Source organism: Homarus americanus, unplaced genomic scaffold, assembly GCF_018991925.1.
Source record: "Homarus americanus isolate GMGI-L3 unplaced genomic scaffold, GMGI_Hamer_2.0 scaffold32583, whole genome shotgun sequence".
Taxonomy (NCBI): Eukaryota; Metazoa; Arthropoda; class Malacostraca; order Decapoda; family Nephropidae; genus Homarus; species Homarus americanus.
Genome location: NW_024713129.1, coordinates 36,962,573 through 36,983,538, shown reverse-complemented (window position 1 = coordinate 36,983,538; position 20,966 = coordinate 36,962,573). Strand labels below are relative to the sequence as shown.

At 38.4% G+C, this 20,966-nt stretch overlaps 1 protein-coding gene across 1 annotated transcript in view; it reads right to left on the bottom strand.

Annotated features, from left to right (window-relative positions):
- Positions 1-1,124: 1,124 nt before the first annotated feature.
- LOC121869968 overlaps positions 1,125-20,966 on the bottom strand; it is a 24,104-nt gene continuing 4,262 nt past the window's right edge. The window contains exons 2-4 of the mRNA XM_042371591.1: positions 14,515-18,244; positions 14,119-14,246; positions 1,125-2,605 (exon numbers count right to left, since the gene is read on the bottom strand). Coding sequence (XP_042227525.1) covers positions 1,730-2,605; positions 14,119-14,246; positions 14,515-18,244 — 4,734 coding nt within the window. The 3' untranslated portion in view covers positions 1,125-1,729. The remainder of the gene's footprint in view (positions 2,606-14,118; positions 14,247-14,514; positions 18,245-20,966) is intronic.

Below are 20,966 nucleotides of genomic sequence, written 5' to 3'. Positions count from 1 at the left end.
GAGCAAGTCCTGGCATGCCATACAGAAGAGCTTACTAATGAAGATCTGCAACTGCGAACAAAACACAGTGTCGCTGAAAACGAAGACGAAGAAGAACCACAACGAACGCTAACTACCAAGAGGATGGCAGAAGCATTTGACATGATCCAGCACGGAATGCAAATCTTCATTGATGATGACCCAAACAGAGAACGTAGCTCAAAGATTGTATGCAACATGGAGGAAACTCTTAGTTGCTATAATGAGATCTACAAGGACAAAAAGAAGAGGAGCACTAAGCAGTCAATTCTGGATTCTTTTTTTCGTCGCCGGAAGGCAGAAGCAGCATCTTCACAACAGCCTGCAAGCGAAGAGCAACCAGCAGCCGAGGAGGAGCAAACAGCAGTGAAGGAACCCCAGTCAGAGCGGGAGGAAGAGCCACCTGCCGGGTCTCAGCGACTCGTCACCCTCCTCCTCTCCACTACCCACCACACACTCGCTCCACCTCCGCCCATCAATAAGTACAATACAAAATGATTTAGTTTATTTATATACAGTATATGTACTGTATACTATTTTCTATAAAAATACCATTGAATTTCTGTATATTTAATGTATTTTATGGGGCAAGGGGAGACTGGGGAAGTAACTCCCGTATTTTATCTATTTCTTATGGGGAAAATTGATTCCATTAACGTCGCGGTTATCAGGAACGGAACCATGATGTTAAGCGAGGACTTACTGTATTTTAACGGGCAATGTTCGGTGGATTTGGCATCCTGTGTATCGCCGGCAAGGCCATGGGCTTGTAACACTCTTCTTGCCAGTGGTGCCCACCATTTCTCTGTGGATGTCAGTCACACTAGAATAACCCATTATAGTACATCCTTCTTTCCTTACACAGCCAAACTGTGGAATGCTCTGCCTTCTTCTGTGTTTCCATACTCACACAATCTGTCTCACTTCAAAAAGATGGTTTTCCAGCATCTTTGTGGTTTTGATTAATATAATCTTATACTGTTATAATGATGCCTTTTAGGGCTGATTCAGTGAGCATTCTCTTCTCCAGGAACACATCCAGAGTGCTAAGTGGGTAATTATTGTACCTGCATTGTCAAGAGGTGGGATAGAGAAACGGCTTCAAATGATTTTGTAAAAACAACTGTATAATTGTATAATAGTTTTTACATAAGATGGAATACTGTGTTTTGGACCACAGTTTTACATTTCAGTACATTTATATATGAGAAAGCATGGAACCTGTATCACATATTTAGATATCGGCACAGTCAACCCTCGAAGATCCAGATCTTCCGGCGAATGTACTAAATGTATAAAAACGATAAATAATGATATAAAAAAACCCAAAAATACAGTACATATTATCCTGACCACTGGGGTTAGTTATATAGACTTTTTCCTGTGAAAAAGCCATAATTTTGAGCAACATATTAAGGTACTCACTTTGTACCCAATGTACTACTACACTAAAGGACTAAAAATTTTATCTCTTGTGCAAACTATGTGATGTCCATACTCAAATTGTTCACTATCTTACAAGGATTCCAGCAATGCAAGTTTTATTCCGCTAAAATTAGTCTGTGACATTTTATAAGATAAAAACTTTAAGCCTAAAACTACCTTCACCCTGTTTTGGGAATGCTTCTTAGCCCAGAACTCAAAATTTTTTTGTCCGAATCTTCTGAAATCCAGATTTACAGGGTCCAAATTTTCGAGGGTTCACTATAAATTATGTTGTTGATTTTAATATTTCTATTGTACCAGAAAGTCGGCAAATCCTTGGTTCCTCTTTCCTATGGCTCAGTAGATGTTTCCTTAACTTCCTTGCCGAAATAAGTACTACACCACACTCAGGACAAGCATACTCCTTAGGCTTTTCATGTATGAGAGAATGAGAAGCCAGGCGATAAGCATGAGAAAAACTTTGGCCACATACTTCACACCGATGAGGCTGTGGGTTGCTGTGGCGACGATAATGAGTATCTAGTCTTTTTTCCGAGGCAAAGCGCATTCCACAAATGTCACACTTTGGACGGGAAACTGAATGTGTTTTCATGTGAGCAGCTAAACCACTACGCCACACAAATGGCTTATTACATACAGAGCAAACATGTTTACAGATATTAGAATGAACCTGCATATGATGATTAAGAAGGCTGCGGAACTGGTAACCTTTATGGCAGTGTGGGCAAGGAAATTTTTTAGATTTATGATGGTGTGATGCTTTGTGAACTGCTAGTGATTTATGCCTTTCAAAAGTTTTGCCACAATCAGAGCAGGTAAATAATCCTGTTAAATGGAGTTTCAAGTGCTGTTGTAAAACAAGCTTTGTTTTAAAAGTTTTGGAACACATGGAACACTCATAAGGCCTAACATTTGTGTGTAAACTTTTATGCCTTGTAAGACCCGATTGTGTCCTAAAGGATGTATCACAAATGTTACAAATATATGGCTTCTCTCCAGTATGGATTCGGAGATGTACTACAAGAACACTGCGATTGGTGAAAGTTTTGGAACAGTAGTGGCAAGCATGAGGCTGGATTTTGTGGTGGCTGTTCAGATGAGACTTGAGACTGCTACGGCCTTTCAGCATTTTCCCACACACCTGCTCAGAAAGAAGAAAAATAAAAGATACTAAAAATTTAATATAAAACATTATCTACTGTATTACAAAATATTAATACAGTAATATCTCCTTCGCCGGAATCCCTTAAACCTGGAAATCTCCGAAAGTCGGAATTGAAATTTGCTCGGAAAATCATTCCCAAAGCTGGAATTTTCCAAAAATTTCCGGCTTTAGGAAAAAAATTTCCGAGGCTGAAAATCGAGAGAATTTTCTGAAAATGTCTTAAATAAAAATGAAAGTTAACCCCTTCACAGCGTCTGCTAATTTCGGTGGTATTCCCCAGTAAGTGCCAAAATAAAAAAAAATATGAAAATTCTTATATTAATGTTTTAACTACAGTTTTTAATAAAACATGCACAAGGATTCCATATTTAACAATTAAAATGTCATAAAGTAATAATATCTAGGGTAAATTTATGATTTTGTAGGGAGAACACTCATATTTTATATTTTTTGTGTTCATAATACAGTGGTCCCTCGGTTAACGAACACAATTCGTTTCAGAGGGTCGTTCGTTAACCAAATCCATTGTTTCAATGGGATATTGGATAATTGGTTCCAGTTCACAGAAAAGTACATAAAAAGTAAAAAAAAAAGGAGGTGTGTATGTAAAAGGTTCCTGGTTGATGATGATGATGATGATGGGAATTAGAAGTGGGGGTGGAGGAGAAGGGAGAAGAGAAGGAAGTGGAGATGGAGGAGAAATCACCTTTCAGGGGACCCATGCTTGATGCCATCATTTCACCAATAAAATTTTAAGTTCACTAGGTGTAATTCAAGATTATTTTATTTAAATCAACACCGCACTGCGCTATATATTATCAGTATGTTAATTAAATTTCAGAATGACTCTTAATTTCAATGAAAAATGCAAAAATATTCAACACACCAACAACAGACCGACAATTTTTATTTACACGGTTCATTCCATCATTTACGCGGGAAGCGGCGCGGGCAGGGCACGCACAAGGTCGCCGAGTCATCAACACATTACCGAGTTCTTCACCCGCCACCCACCATAGCCAGCCCAAGTCAGTGATAGTGATAGTGAGGATATGGACTTTGAGGGGTTTGACAAAGAGGCCCTGCAAGCCTCTGTGATGCATAGTGATACAATTGATACAAGTGATACAGGTGAGGGCCAATAATCTGCCCTCTGCCTCGGAACCAACCCCCCATCCCCGTGTGCCCAGCCATCTTTTCTACTAACGTAAGTGTTAAAAAACCTAATATTATTGATATTTCTCTTAATTATTAATTGTGTGTGCATACCATCATAAAGTTAAGATAATATTTTTATTACAACATAGTTGTGTGTCGTCAAAAAGTGGAGTTTGGGGGTCGGGCCAGTCTCTATTGGAATTAATCCCATATGTTCTGTTGTTCACTTAACGTGGTTTTTACTTAACGCAGTACCCTGTGGGTTCAATTGACCGCGTTAAGCGGGGTACAACTGTATATACTAAAATAGTAAGGAATTTAAGCCCAAGAGCCGATTTATGTATTGGCAGACTAATACTACAGCTAGTTGACCGGCCGGTGCAAGCGAAAACATGTTGAGGTCGGCTCGTAAGAAATTCGTTAACCGAGGGGTTGCTCGTTAACCGAATTTAAGAATCTTATGGGAGGCAGCTCGTTAACCGAAATTTCGTTAACCGAGGGACCACTGTATGTGAATTGTTTTTTAACAGGTTTTGACCGAATTACACTCATTGCATTAACGACAAGGGTCTTATTGTCCTGCACAAATCCAAATCGCTCCTATGAGCAATTACAGTCAAAACGTTTTGGGGTCTAGGGTTAGACCAATGAGAACAAATATAATGTCGTGTGTGTGTGCATGTGGAGTGTGTGTGCATGTGGAGTGTGTGTGCATGTGGAGTGCATGTGGAGTGCATGTGTGTGTGTGTGTGTGTGTGTGTGTGTGTGTGTGTGTGTGTGTGTGTGTGTGTGTGTGCGCGCGTGCATGCATGTGTGTATGTGTGTGTGTGTGTGTGTGTGTGTGTGTGTTAATAATACTAATAATAATAATAATAATAATAATAATAATAATAATAATAATAATAATAATAATAATAATAATAATAATTAACGGTTCATTGAAAGAGCTTGGCAGCCAGAAGGCTGAAAATATACAGTTACATAATTGGGGAATGGGTTTCGAATTACAAATAATATACAAATAACATAAGTGATATAAATAAGATACAGTATATAATAACTAGATGGGGAAAAGCTCAAACTACAGGGCATTTCAACATAGTGACAGTGCAAGAAGTGGTATTTACTGGGAGTGAATACACTGGTTTATTACAAGTTATTGATAATTTTTACAATGATTGGGACTGGGCTGTTCTTATAGCGATCAGTTCGTGCACGTATGGGCTGGATGCGGTTGTGTTGTCGAACAGCAATTCTCGGGCTAGGGATCTCAGGTGGTAGTAGGAGCCGGTGTCAAGGATGGTGCAGAAGCTTCTTACCAAATTTGCAGATGAGGTCGTGGTGATGGTCAGTGAGTCGAAAGGGTCAGTGTGTTGAGCGCTTCTTCATACGTGGAGTAGGAAGGGGAGAGAATAATCTTGCATGCCCTCTTTTGCACTTTTTCTAGGTGTTTACGTTGTGTGGCATTTAGGGAGGAAGACCAGGTAGGGGAGGCATAGGTGAGCTTGGGAAGTATGAATGTTGAGTAAACACTGAGGAGCTCGGGTGCAGGTACTCCGAGGGACTTGATTCGGCGGAGGAGGTGGAGACGGAAACTGGAGGATTTGACAACTTCACTGACGTGTGGTTTCCAATTTAGTTTGTTGTCTATGGTGACGCCGAGGAGCTTCGTGGAATCTACAACCTGGAGTGTGTTCGGACCTAAATTAATGGAAGGGGGTGGGACAATGTCGGAGGAAAGGTTGATGTGCATAACCATGGTCTTGGTATGGTTGATGGTGACGTGGTTGTTGGTGGCCCAGTTTTGGAGACTGTTCAATAAATCCTGAAGGGCGGTATAGTCGGGAGCAGAATTGTTGAGGCTGATCCCAATGGTGGAGTCGTCGACATATTTCCATCGAGCGGGGGTTTCTCTTAGGGCATCATTGATAAGCATAAGGAAGCAGAGTGGTCTCATCTTGGTGCCTTGGGGGACGCCACAGGTGAGTGACTGAAAGGTGGAGACAGCCCCTCGGAAGCGTACAGCTTGGCGTCGGTCACTGAGGAAGTCTGTAAGCCATGGTATAAGACTTCTCCGAAGCCCGAGGCCAAGAGCTTTGTTGATGATTATATTGTGGTAGACTAGGTCAAATGCTTTAGTGAAATCAATGAAGGCGACAGTTACAGACGTTTTTCGTTTCTCGAGGTGGCGGTATATGTAATCGAGAAAGCTGACAAGACAGTGAGTGGTGGAGGAAGTTTTCATATTGTCAAATTGCTGAGGGTCTACGACTACTGCAATATCAGCATAAGCCCAGTCGAACACAAAACTTTCACAGATTAGGCTGGGTATTGGGGTGATTGCAATAAGTCGTAGCTGATTTAAGAATTGTGGGCTGGTTGACTTGGGCACTGGTGATACATAAGAGGTCTTCCAGTCAGCTGGGCATCTGGCTTGACTGAGAGAAGCATTGATGATGGAGCATAGGGGCTAAGCAAGCTCCGGGGAGAACTCCTTGAAGAGTTTCATTGGTAAGTCAATGGGGGTGGTAGAGCGCACGTGTGTGTGTGTGTGTGTGTGTGTGTGTGTGTGTGTGTGTGTGTGTGTGTGTGTGTACACATACATATAGAGTACAGGTAAAAGAAATAATTGTCCAAAGAGCAAACATAAAAGGAATATACATTTTTGGCACATGAGTAAAATATCCCCCCTCCCGGTCAGCCAATGATATTCGCGGTTACGGCAATTCGTGGCCATTTTAAGACCCAAGCTCCCGCAAATTTTATGGGCATGCTGTATTAACAATTCTTGCGTACTAATGTTTCTTGTAGAAATATCATTTCCGTTAGCTGGAATCCCTCAAACCCAGAACTCTCCGATAGCCTGAATTTAAATTTTCTCGGAAAATCATTCCCAAAGCTTGAATTTTACGGAATTCCAGCTTTGGGAACGATTTTCCAAAGGGGCGCATTTTCCCGTAAATTCCGAGAATATTTTCCGATACCTGGAAAATTCCGGGAAGGGGGAGTTTTTTCCGGGTTTGAGAGATGATGAAATGCGCAATTTCTGGTAACTTCCGAGAAAAATTTTCCTTTACCACTTGGAAAATTTCGGGTATGAGCAGTTTTCTCTGGCTTTGAGAGTCGTCTCGTTACCCGGAATTTCGCATTCCTGGAAGTGCTCTGCACCAATTGTTCCAGTTAACGGAGACATCACTTAACGATTCTTGTGTATTGACGATGAGTAAGGTGAGTAATGTAAATGTCGGGAGCGGTTCTGGTGGTAATGATGGCCGTAGAGAAGGTCAACAAGGAAAGCTTCATGCCAAACGTAACTACAGTATTACCCCGCTTAACTCGCTTTCACTTAACGCGTTTTCGCATATACGCGGTGCCTTGCCAAAGCTGAACTTTCACTTAACGCGGATTTTTCCACAGCAACGCGGTGAGTGTCCGGCTCGAGAGCTATTTTTAGATTCGCACCACCCCCCACCCGCCACCCTGCCTGACTGCCTGTTTTAGCTCATAAAATTCATACAAATTACCCAGCCAGAATATAATTTACATTGCTGGAATTCTTATAATTTGGTGATCATTTTGAATATAAACAACATATATTTTGCATTAAACATACAATTTTTAGATAAAAATTGTTCTCTAGGTAATTATGTTATCTTTTGTCCAAGATATATGACATTTATATTCAAAATATTCCTGGTCTTACAAGGAATCCAGCAATGTCAATTATATTATCCTAACTTTAGTTTGAGGTATTATTTATTAAAATTTAGTGGTTATCCCACACATCTCCTTGGGACAGTTGGTGGGGGGTGGGGGGTGGGGGGGAGGGAGGGACCGACCGACAGACCGACCATCTGTTACCCGGTGAAGAATTATTTTTTTTTTTAACTGAAGATATTTGTTTTAGCTCATAAAATTCATACAAATTACCCGGTCAGAATATAATTTACATTGCTGGAATTCTTATAATTTGGTGATCATTTTGAATATAAACAACATATATTTTGCATTAAACATACAATTTTTAGATAAAAATTGTTCTCTAGGTAATTATGTTATCTTTTGTCCAAAATATATGACATTTATATTCAAAATATTCCTGGTCTTACAAGGAATCCAGCAATGTCAATTATATTATCCTAACTTTAATCTGAGGTATTATTTAATACTAAATGTTAAAAACTCTTGAATGGAGGATTGGTGGGGGGTGGAGGGAGGGTTGGGACTGACCGCGCGGTTGGAAGAGGGGGGGAGGCAAGGTGGGGTACTTTGATTGACAGATAGTGTTGAAGAATATTTTTTTTTTTTTATTAACTGTAGATATTTGTTTTAGCTCATAAAATTCATACAAATTATCCGGCCAGAATATAATTTACATTGCTGGAATTCTTATAATTTGGTGATCATTTTGAATATAAACAACATATATTTTGCATTAAACATACAATTTTTAGATAAAAATTGTTCTCTAGGTAATTATGTTATCTTTTGTGAAAAATATATGACATTTATATTCAAAATATTCCTGGTCTTACAAGGAATCCAGCAATGTCAATTATATTATCCTAACTTTAGTTTGAGGAATTATTTATTACTATACCTGGTTTTCCCCCAAAAATTTCTCAGAGGGAAGAGCCAGTGAGTGTAGTGTGAGAAGAGGGGGAGGGAGTTGAGTCCATTATTTGAATGGACATTAACTTGTCGACTGTATTTCTCTATTTCTCTTAAGTATTAATTGTGTGCATGTACCATCATAAAATTAAGATGTTATTTTTACTACAACATAGTTATTTGTCGTCAAAAAGTGGAGTTTGGGGGTCGGGCTGGGTTCTATTGGAATTAATCCCATATGTTCTGTTATTCACTTAACGCGGTTTTCACTTAACGCGGGACCCTCTGGGTTCAATTGACCGCGTTAAGTGGGGTACAACTGTACTGTAAGGGGGTAAAGGAAGAGGAAATAAGGCCTTGATTTTTTTTTTTTTTTTTACGGGAATTAGCCCACCCAGGCACAGGTGAAACGACCCCCAATGGCGCCTCGGGGGCGAAAAAATAAGAACAGAAAGAAATTGAAAATAGAGAAGAAAAAGTTATACTGTATTAATCTACACCACGAAGATGCCAGAAAACCAGCTTTTTAAAGTGAGACAGATTGTTTAAGTATGGAAACACAGAAGAAGGCAGAGCATTCCACAGTTTGGCTGTGTGAGGAAAGAAGGAGGTACTATAGCGGGTTATTCTCGTGTGACCGACATCCACAGAGAAACGGTAGGCACCGCGGGCAAGACGTGTGTTGTTACGAGCCCATGGCCTTGCCGGCGGTACACAGGATGCCAAATCCACCGAACATTGCCAGTTAAAGTACCCGTAAAAGAGAATAAGTGAAGCAACATTGCGGCGAAGAGAAAGGGAAGAGAGATTGTCAACTAATGGAGGAGAGTTAATAAGACGAAATGCCTTTGATTCCACCTTATCTAATAGTTGGACAGAAGAAGAGCCACCCCAGATATGAGAGCAGTACTTCAGTACTTGGAGCAACTGCTCAGGAGTGAAGTAGCTACGGCATCTGTACAGCAATCCCAACTTTTGGGAGGCAGCTTTAGCTATATTAAGGATGTGTGATTTCCAGGACATATTGAAGGAAATGGAGAGGCCTAACATATTTATTTCAGAATTTGGCAGGATGATAGAGTCCTGAAATGTAATTGGTGGGAGATCGTCTAATTTAGAAAGTGTAATTGGTAAATAGTGAGTTTTATTACTATTAAATTTAACCAAGTTTGTACCTCCCCATTCAGAGATTAATGAAACGAGAGATGCTTGAGATGATCAAAAGTGGTGCTCGTACCTGTGAAATCATGCGTAGGTTCGTCTGCCCCAAATCTATCATACGTTCCCTTAAGAAGAACAAGGAAGCCTTAACTGCTTCTGTGAACATATTCTCAAGATTTTCTAGAAACGTTCTCCATTACTTCACAAAAAAACCTACTGCTTGTTTTCACAGAACATTACCTTCACAAGTGGGTGGAAAGAACAAACCGTAAGCAAGGCAATCTGTCTGGGCCACAGATTAGGCAATAAGCACGTGTTTATCATGCTGCAGTTGCACTGAAGAAATGCATTAACTCCACCACTGTTCAATGCTTCTGTTGGTTGGTTGGCTGCTTTTAAGAAGTGTTATGAAGTCAAGTTTACACACTACCATGGGGAAAGTGCATTGGCTGATGTCGTAGCAGCAGAAAAATATCTACTTGTCTCTCAAGCTCTTGTGAAAGAGGGTGGTTATTGCTGAGACCAGATCTTCAATTGTGATGAAACTGACATTTTCTGGAAGCGCTCACTGAAGACCACTTTCAATGTCGACGATGAAAAACAGGCGAGGGGTGTAAAGACTTCAAAGGACAGGATTACAATTTTATTCACAGCTAATGCAAGTGGAGATTTCTTGATGAAACCCCTGGTTGTTAACCGTGCTGCCGGTCCGAGAGCCTACCATCATGCCAATATGTCACAGCTCAATGTTAATTGGACGTCTAATAAGAAAGCTTGGGTTACATCTTTATGCACCGATTGATTTGGCAAACACTTTGTTCCTGACGCCCAAAGTACTGCCAGAGGAAGAGCATTGACTTCAAAGTGATCCTGGTGATGGATAATGCTTCTGGACACTCTAAGTTTCTAATTGGACACCACCATAATGTACAAGTTATCTTCCTTCCTCCTATCACCACACCGCTTCTGCAGCCACTTGTCTACAAATTCATCAGTAATGTTAAACTGTTCTATTATCAGTCACTCTATAAAGACTTTCATCAGCAGACAGACTCATTAGTTGAGTTACAACAAATCGAGGCAGATCTCTCTGACAGTGACCAAGCTCAACCAGCACCAACTAACCAGGAGGAGGAGGTGATGGTAGACAACCCAACTCCTAGCACCTATGTCGCACCACCCAGGCAACCGTGAAGTGTGATCAGTTTGTGAATTTTGGAAGAAATATAATATTAAAAATGCAGTGGACAGAATTGTTGAGGTATGGTGAAAGATTAATGTTGTAATAGTGCTACACGCATGGAAGCCTTTGTTCGGTAACTTCGAGGTAAGAGAGGCAGAGCAGACCGAGGCAAGTAGGGAGAGGTAGTCCATGGCACCAACACTAATGGCACGGTGGAGGCAGTGCGGTCAGTCCCAGCACCGAGTTTTTCGGATGTTCAAGTTGAAGATTTGCAAGAAACCATTGGTCAACATCAGTAGCAACCGACAATTGAAGAAATGTTGGAGGAGGATGAAGACCAACAAGAAGAACAGCAACCAACACAAGAGGATGATGATATGCTTGGTGAACCTACAACAAGCCAGCTGACCGAGATGCTCACAACCATCGCACGTTTCAGTGAATAGCTTGAAGAATACGATATGGTCCAGGCCTCATGCTAAAAACCATATCTGCCCTGTCACTGATAAGGTTATAGAGGAATATAAGACCATGTACAGTCGGGGTCAAAAGTCTTGAACACTTAGCAATAACTGGCATCTACTTCTAAGTTATACATATATGACTGGGAATAACACTACATATCATCACATATTATGTTTGAACCACAAAATGGGATAAAACTCTCCTTAATACCTAAGATCTTTGGGTACATGCCAAATAATGTCAAGTGTTCAAGACTTTTGACCCCGACTGTACATGTCCTGTGTTAATGCTTGTCAGCAGGCCCTTATTACTCAGTACGTGTGCAAGGTCCAGCCTGTTAATGTCTTGGCAAACATCATTTTAGGAGATGATGATGGCACCACCAATGATAATGAAGTGTTGGGTGACTTACTGGTGGAAGAGCTGCCTCAAGAATTTGAGGGATTTGATGCTGAGGTTAGAGGAGATGTAGATGAGGAAGCAGAGAGGAAGCAGTAAATTATCAGCAAATTTTCATTTACATCAGGTATTTGTAAATTTAAAGTAACATGTAGTGAATGAGATTCTGCTCTTCATGTTCATGTACCAACATAGGAAAAAAAATAAAAAATCTTGAAGGCAAGCCCAGGTTAAAGGAGCTTACTAGAAAGGTTAACCTACTGGAAGCATGTAACCGATCATTCACCATAAATGTCCCTTGAAAATAAATGAATTTTAACCCTTGAAAAATATTACACGTACAGTGGCCCCTCGGTTAACGAACTCAATCCGTTCCAGAAGGTCGTTCGTTAACCGAAACGTTCGTTAACCGAAACCATTGTTTCAATGGGTTTTTGGGTAATTGGTTCCAGCTCACCGAAAATTTCCTAAATTCAACAAAAATGGTAGAAAAGTTCACTTACTTTGAGGTGTGTATGTAGAAGGCTCCTGGATGATGATGATGATGATGGGATTTAGAATGGGGGTGGAGGAGAAGGAAGAAGAGAAGGCATTGGGGTGGAAGAGAAGTCACCCCATGGCGCCATTTCACCCATAAAATTTTAGCTCTCTGGTTTAATTCAAGATTATTTTCTTTAAATCAATGCTGCACTGCATTATATATTGTCAATATATAAAATATATTTCAAAATGACCAATAATTTGCTTGGAAACACAGAAAAAAGCATTTAGTTGAAGAGAGTCTCAAGCAAGATGTTACCTCCAGTGAAAACAGAGAGAGACTGACGCCTGTTTGCTGTGTTAAGAGGCTGGATGCCGCGCATTAAACTAGTCACTTTACCTTCAATTTCGTTCAATAATTGTTAAAATGACTAAAAAATTGAATATTAAACTTTTAAAATTATTGAATAGTATAAACTTCTTGATATTTACAAAAATAGTAAGGAATTTAAGCCCTAGAACCGATTAATGTATTGGCGGACTGATACTAAAGCTGGTTGCCCGGTCAGTGCAAGCGAAAACATGTTGAGGTCGGTTCGTAAGAAGTTCGTTAAGCGAATTTTTTTTCGTTAACCGAATTGAAGATCCTTATGGAAGGCAGTTCGTTAATCGAAATTACGTTAACCGAGGTGTTCGTTAAACGAGGGGTCACTGTATATACTGTACAGTGGTCCCTCGGTTAACAAAATTTCGGTTAATGAATTACCTCCCATAAGGATCTTCAATTCGGTTAACGAACAAAACTTTGATTAACGAAATCCTTACGAACAACACGTTTTATTGTGAGCATCAGCTGATCAGCTGATGGGCAAGTCTGCCAATTCAGTAATCTGTTCTATGTTCACATTCATTTCCAGTGGAGTAAATATCAAGTTGTGCTCTTTAATATTTTTACACTTTTTATATTAAAATTAATAGTCATTTTAAAATTTAGTTAACATATTGATACTATATGCAGTACAAGGAACTATTTTTTTGTGCGCCCATCAGCCGCGTGACTCAGCCACCAGGCGTCAGTTTGGCTTTGTTGACAGTGGAGTGAACATCTATTTTGTTGGTGTCTTGAATATTTTTGCATTTTTCATTGAAATTAAGAGTCATTCTGAAATTTAATTAACATACTGATAATATATAGCGCAGTGCAGTGTTGATTTAAATAAAATAATCTTGAATTACACCTAGTGAACTTAAAATTTTATTGGTGAAATGATGGCTTCAAGCATGGGTCCCCTGAAAGGTGATTTCTCCTCCATCCCCACTTCCTTCTCTTCTCCCTTCTTTTCCATCCCCACTTCTAATTCCCATCATCATCATCATCAACTAGGAACCTTCTACATACACACCTCAAAGTAAGTGTACTTTACTGCATTTTTTTTTTTACTTTGTATGTACTTTTCTGTGAGCTGGAACCAATTACCCAATATCCCATTGAAACAATGGATTTGGTTAACAAAATTTTCGGTTAACGAAAGACTCTGTGGAACAAATTGTGTTCGTTAACCGAGGGACCACTGTATAGTTCAACCTCGCTACTGTTTGCATAAAAACTTGATCATAAAAAGTCGAACTATACTTGAGTATACTGTACAATACAGCTCCTCCCCGACTTACGACCTACTCGACTTACGACCACCCGCACTTACGACCTGCCTCAGTTGCACCAAAATTTTGTCAAATTACGTATTTTAAAGTCCCAACGTCAGTACAGACAAAATTTTCGTTTGTAATTCACTTTAAAATGGCTGGCAAGCTTAAAAGTGAGAGTTTTGTGATGCTGACAAGAATAAGAGACACCCATTTTAGATTTTCTATGTATTACTGTATTTAAGCATTTTCGACTTACGACCATTTCGACTTATGACCTGGATTTGGGTCCCTAACCCCGTCGTAAGTCGGGGAGGAGCTGCACAGGTATATGGTAATTTTCTTAATAATGAAAGACAAAATTCTGCATATTATAAATTATTCTCACCTGACACAGCATATCCTTGATTTGTTTTCTTTTTGAATTTGTTCCATCTGTTACATTAAAAGCAATTGGTTCATCCTCTTCAATCCAGAACTTTTCCTTCAACATCATGTCCCTGCTCAAGTGTACATCTGTAATACAAAAAACACATTAGTGTACTATATACAGTATTTAAATAGTATACAGGTATTTCAAGTAGTAAAAAATTTATTTTATTCAAGTCACCATGATTCAGTTATAGGTATGCTACATTACATAAATTTCATCAAAGTTATAAAAAATTCCAATTTAACATCTAGTAAACTACCATTCACTTTTGTATTCGTCATTATCAATATTAAGTGAAAGGATGCTATCTTACCATGAACTGACATATTTTTTACCCTTTGCAATACTAACCTGGATGATTAAGGAAATCCTTTGCCAGCTCTTTTCTTTTCATGTATACACGATTCTGTTCTTGGTGTGGAATAAACCATACTCCTTCTGCTCGCTCTATTATACTATGCACTTTTAAACTCTCACTGCATGGAATCCCAACTCCTCTGGTGGAACCCCTCCAATCAGACACAATAACATCTGCTTCCTGGTCATAATGTTTACATAATGATTCCTGGTCAGTAGACTTACAGGTTATATTATGTGATCCTTGGAATTCCTTTATGTCATCGCAGTTGTGTTGGGCATCTTGAAATGGTAGGTAAATGCCACTTGAAAATAATGCCGTGGCAGAATTATGACTTATACTGTGACTTTGGTTTGCACCATAATCTTGAGAGTTGAGGAAAGGTAGATCTGTTCGAGTTTCAACAGGAGGAGGAGCAGCAGATGGAGGTGGCAATGGTGGAGTGTTTGGAAAAAATGAATGTAATGATTCCTCTGTACTATACACATAAGATCCTTTGTTTATATCCGATACAACTACATGATTTGAATGATGGGAAACAGTAGTCACCTGGAGGTTAGATGTATATCTTGGGGGTGGAAGTAATACTGGAGAGGAAGGATATGCAGGAGGGGACCTGACACTTTTCTTAGGATCTGAGGTTGGTGTTGAAACTTCTTGTTCTACTCTTGTGCTATGACAGGACAGAGAATAATTTTCAGGCACTGTTTGTTGATGTACGACTGACATGTTGTAATGAGAATTTGAAGGGTGAGAGCCAGAAGTTATGTATGATGCAGTGTTTTGCAAATGTGCCTCATATGATGGGGGACTTAATCTTTCTCTTGATAAAGAAGAGCAATTCACTTCACCAGTAGAATATGACGAAGATAACAATGGGACCCCTTTATTAGTAACATAATACTGTGAATTATTAGTATCAAATGTTTGCTGGGAGCCATAAACATTATTGTATGAGATGTTGACCGGGCTGGGGAAATAGTGTGAGGATGATGGTGAAATACAGGGATCTGAATATTGAGGGAGATGGGGTGACCTAGATATAGTTTTGAATACACTGTTGGTGGGTGATGCATTGGCTGGGACTAGTGTGGTGTGAGGAGGCTGACTGTAAGAACCTGGCTGTGGGGACTGACAGTATGGCGAGACATGACTACTGGAAAATGACAGAGCCTGGGGAGAATCAGGATCATTATCATTCGCACATTGCTGAGTTTCTACAGTAAACTCACGAGGCTGTGATGACTGACTGTAACTTGAGCGATGCTCGGAGTGGATGTAGGAATCGGGATGCCGAAACTGAGCAAACACAGCTGGTTGAGGAGACTGTATATGTGATGCAGGATGATGAGTGTATGTATATGAGGCTGGTTGAGGGGATTGTGTATAACAGGTTCTTTGAGATGACTGTGTGTATGTTGGTGGTTGTTGGGTGGACAAGGTGTATGTGGTCAGTTGAGGGGAAGTTTGTGTATAAGAGGTAAGCTGATGGGACTGTGCATATGAAGATGGTTGAGGAGACTGTGTATGTAAAGTAGGCTGAGGAGACTGTGTATACGTGGTTGGTTGTGGGGACTGAGTGTATGAAGTTGGTTGTGGGGACTGAGTGTATGAGGATGGCTGAGGAGACTGAGTGTATGAAGTAGGTTGAGGAGATTTTATGTATGTGGTTGGTTGAGGTGATTGAGCGTAAGAGGATGGTTGATGGGAGTAAGAGTATGAGTCTAGTTGTGAAGAATGAATATAAGAGGATGGGCAAGATGCATGAGTATGCAGTAATGAAAGTGGGGATTGATCACATTGGGCTGGTTGAGATCTGTTATAAAATGTGGAGTATGAGGGTGAGATACGAGGTGTAGGCTGTGGAGGTTGACAAGAGGAGGTTGATTGTGAGCTCTGGGTAAAGAGAGGTGTTTCAGTAGACACAGTATAATGAGTTGACTTTGGCTGATGAGAATTAGACATTTGATAAGAAGAATGGCTACTAGAAGTAATGAGAGAAGTATCCAATAATGGTGGGGTGAGTACAGATGATTCTGCTTGTGTTGTGTGGCCATTAGTTAACACAGGTGAGTAAGATGATGAGAACTGTGACTGACAAACAGATAATGGAGAATGCATAAAATCAGTCGATGAGGAAGAGGAATTTGAAAGACGGTTAGATGAAGCACCAGCTAAAGGATGACCAGATGATACAGGAGAATATACAGAAGATGAATAACTCTGAGATTTTATAGATGAGGTAGGTGAAAATATAGATTCCTCTAGGGTGGGTGAATTCATTGCAGGAAGAGCTGGAGGTGCTACATAAAGAGGGGGATCTTTGGAATTTGAAAGTGATTTCAAAACTGTTGAGGCATTTTTGGCCATACTAGATGATGTAGAATATGTTGGTGGAATCGGGGAGGAACCGGAAGAAGTTACAATCACTAAATGTGTCTGAGAACTTTTTTGTGTTTCCTCTAATTTTGATACCATTAATGTGGAAGAATTGTACTCAGGATGTGAATGATGCACACTTGAAGTGGCACTTCGAATTAATGGGGATGATAAACTTGGTACAGATATTTGTAACTCATTAGCATAATTACTTGAGCAAGATGTATTTGTCACATTATTTTCAGATGAGGTTATACCAACAGATATGGAAGTAGGACACTCGACAAAACTTAATTGCCTTCTACATCTTCGTTCACAGCCCTTTTTAGAAATTTGGACTAATTTCTGACTAACTGTCTTAAGGCATTGGATCTCTTTTACAGTTTCCTCAACTTCTTGTCCAATTGGTAACTCTGTATTGCATGAGCTTATATCAGTCTCCTTCCTATTTGAATGTTGTGGATATGGTGGAGGAGGATGATGAGGAACACCTTGTTCAGGAGAAAATTGAAGAGCTACATGTTGAGACATATGTTTTGAAGGCACTGATGTTTGATCTTGTGGAGTCAAGATTGAAATTTTTTTATTGGGTTCTGCTTTTGACTTATCACAAAGTTTATTTTTTGTTCCTTGAATTCTTTCAACTTCTAATTCTGTATGAAAATTCTTAAATACATTTTCAGGAAACAGTGTGGATATTTTGTTCTCATTTTTCTTCAATCTATTTTTTGGGGGGCCTAGTGAACCAGACTTGGCTTCACTTGTAACCTTTATGCCACATGATGCCTCAGATTTTTGTCTCAATCCAGGATGTGGCAATTTTTTATTGTTTTCTTTGGCAATGACATTTTTGTGTTTACTCTTTCCCATAATTCTTTTGGGGTGAATCAATGGTATTTTGACATCATCAGTCACAGGAAAACTTTTAGAACAGCAGTTCTTAACCTGGGGGTTGTGCCCTCCTGGGGGAGCATATCTCTGACTCTGACTCAGGGATAAGCGGACTACTTTCCCCGAGCCTTTTTGCCCCTCCTGAAAAATTGAAATACCCCCTTGGTTAAGAACTGCTGTTTTAGAAGATACTGTAAGTGGAGAGACTACAGAAGGTTTTTGTATTGGTAAAGGAGCAGGGACAAACAGTAATGTTTGCGAATCTCCTACAGGAAATTTGGGCAAAATTGATTTCACAGGGTGTTCAAGAAAAGCAGACTTTTTAACATGTACACTGAAGCTTCTAGCCTGCTGTGCTTTCTGCTGCAGCTTTCCATCTTTAACTTGGCTCTTTTTGAGATGAAGTTTTTTTCCTTTAGCAGACTTGGTTGGCAGAGTCTGGTTTTCTGATTCCTTGAATAAAAAATAGACACTGTAAACATTGGTCACATAATATATTTCATAATAATAAACCTAAAATTTAGGTGATATGCATAGTAATATATATATATATATATATATATATATATATATATATATATATATATATATATATATATATATATATATATATATATATATATATATATATATATATATATATATATATATATATATATATATATATATATATATATATATATATATATATATATATATATATATATATATATATATATATATATATATATATATATATATATATATATATATATATATATATATATATATATATATATATATATATATATATATATATATACACAGTATTACCCCGCTTAACGCGCTTTCACTTAACGCGTTTTCGCATATACGCGGTGCCTTGCCAAAGCTGAACTTTCACTTAACGCGGCATTTTTCATCATATACGCGGTGAGTGTCCGGCTCGAGAGCTATTTTTAGATTCGCACCACCCCCCACCCGCCACCCTGCCTGACTGCCTGTTTTAGCTCATAAAATTCATACAAATTACCCAGCCAGAATATAATTTACATTGCTGGAATTCTTATAATTTGGTGATCATTTTGAATATAAACAACATATATTTGCATTAAACATACAATTTTTAGATAAAAATTGTTCTCTAGGTAATTATGTTATCTTTTGTCCAAAATATATGACATTTATATTCAAAATATTCCTGGTCTTACAAGGAATCCAGCAATGTCAATTATATTATCCTAACTTTAGTTTGAGGTATTATTTATTAAAATTTAGTGGTTATCCCACACATCTCCTTGGGACGGTTGGTGGGGGGTGGGGGGGAGGGAGGGACCGACCGACCGACCATCTGTTACCCCGTGAAGAATTATTTTTTTTTTATTAACTGAAGATATTTGTTTTAGCTCATAAAATTCATACAAATTACCCGGTCAGAATATAATTTACATTGCTGGAATTCTTATAATTTGGTGATCATTTTGAATATAAACAACATATATTTTGCATTAAACATACAATTTTTAGATAAAAATTGTTCTCTAAGTAATTATGTTATCTTTTGTCCAAAATATATGACATTTATATTCAAAATATTCCTGGTCTTACAAGGAATCCAGCAATGTCAATTATATTATCCTAACTTTAATCTGAGGTATTATTTAATACTAAATGTTAAAAACTCTTGAATGGAGGATTGGTGGGGGGTGGGGGGAGGGTTGGGACTGACCACGCGGTTGGAAGAGGGGGGAAGGCAAGGTGGGGTACTTTGATTGACAGATAGTGTCGAAGAATATTTTTTTTTTTATATTAACTGAAGATATTTGTTTTAGCTCATAAAATTCATACAAATTATCCGGCCAGAATATAATTTACATTGCTGGAATTCTTACAATTTGCTGATCATTTTGAATATAAACATCATAGATTTTGCATTAGACATACAAATTTTAGATGTAAAGTTTATTCTGAGTAAATATGATATCTTTTGTGAAAAATATATGACATTTATATTCAAAATATTCCTGGTCTTACAAGGAATCCAGCAATGTCAATTATATTATCCTAACTTTAGTTTGAGGAATTATTTATTACTATACCTGGTTTTCCCCCAAAAATTTCTCAGAGGGAAGAGCCAGTGAGTGTAGTGTGAGAAGAGGGGGAGGGAGTTGAGTCCATTATTTGAATGGACATTAACTTGGCGACTGTATTTCTCTATTTCTCTTAAGTATTAATTGTGTGCATGTACCATCATTAAATTAAGATGTTATTTTTACTACAACATAGTTATTTGTCGTCAAAAAGTGGAGTTTGGGGGTCGGTCTGGGTTCTATTGGAATTAATCCCATATGTTCTGTTATTCACTTAACGCGGTTTTCACTTAACGCGGGACCCTCTGGGTTCAATTGACCGCGTTAAGTGGGGTACAACTGTGTGTGTATATATATATATATATATATATATATATATATATATATATATATATATATATATATATATATATATATATATATATATATATATATATATATATATATATATATATATATATATATATAGTAGAAGTCCAAAAATCAGGACTGCTTGGGGATTGGGTAGGTCCGGATTTTCGGATTTTCCGGATTCTCAGGCAGTACTTTTAAAATTAAAATTTAAGGAGGAATAAAGATGAGATGAACAGGTACATTTTGATAGTTTATTCAATAGCAAATAAAGCATGCTTCATTTATCAAAACGAGCAGTTTTAAAGAAACAAAGTCAACACTAGACAAAAATGTAAACAAACTGTCTAATACCATGACGAGTCTTGAAATTCCTAAGTCATCCATCACTAAATGCGCACTCTGATTCGATGTTCATTTGCTACTTAAAAGACTTTGCTTTGGCAATAATTATCGGCCCAGAAATTGCCATACCTTTTGATCGTTTTAACAAAAACCATTCGTGCAACACTTTATCAAGATTTTCTAATTTGGGCCAATGTAAACTTTTTCTTTCAGCAATTTTAATGTAAGGCTCAGAAGAAGCTGTGAATTCTAGAATTTTATTCTTTGCCTTTTTTATATCATAAATTGTAGACTTTCCAATGTCGTATGTTTCCATTAGAACAGCATTGCTCACACCACGTTCTAGTTTCTTAATTATTTCAAGTTTGCCACTCAATTTCAATGTGTTCTTCTTTCTCTTCACACATTAA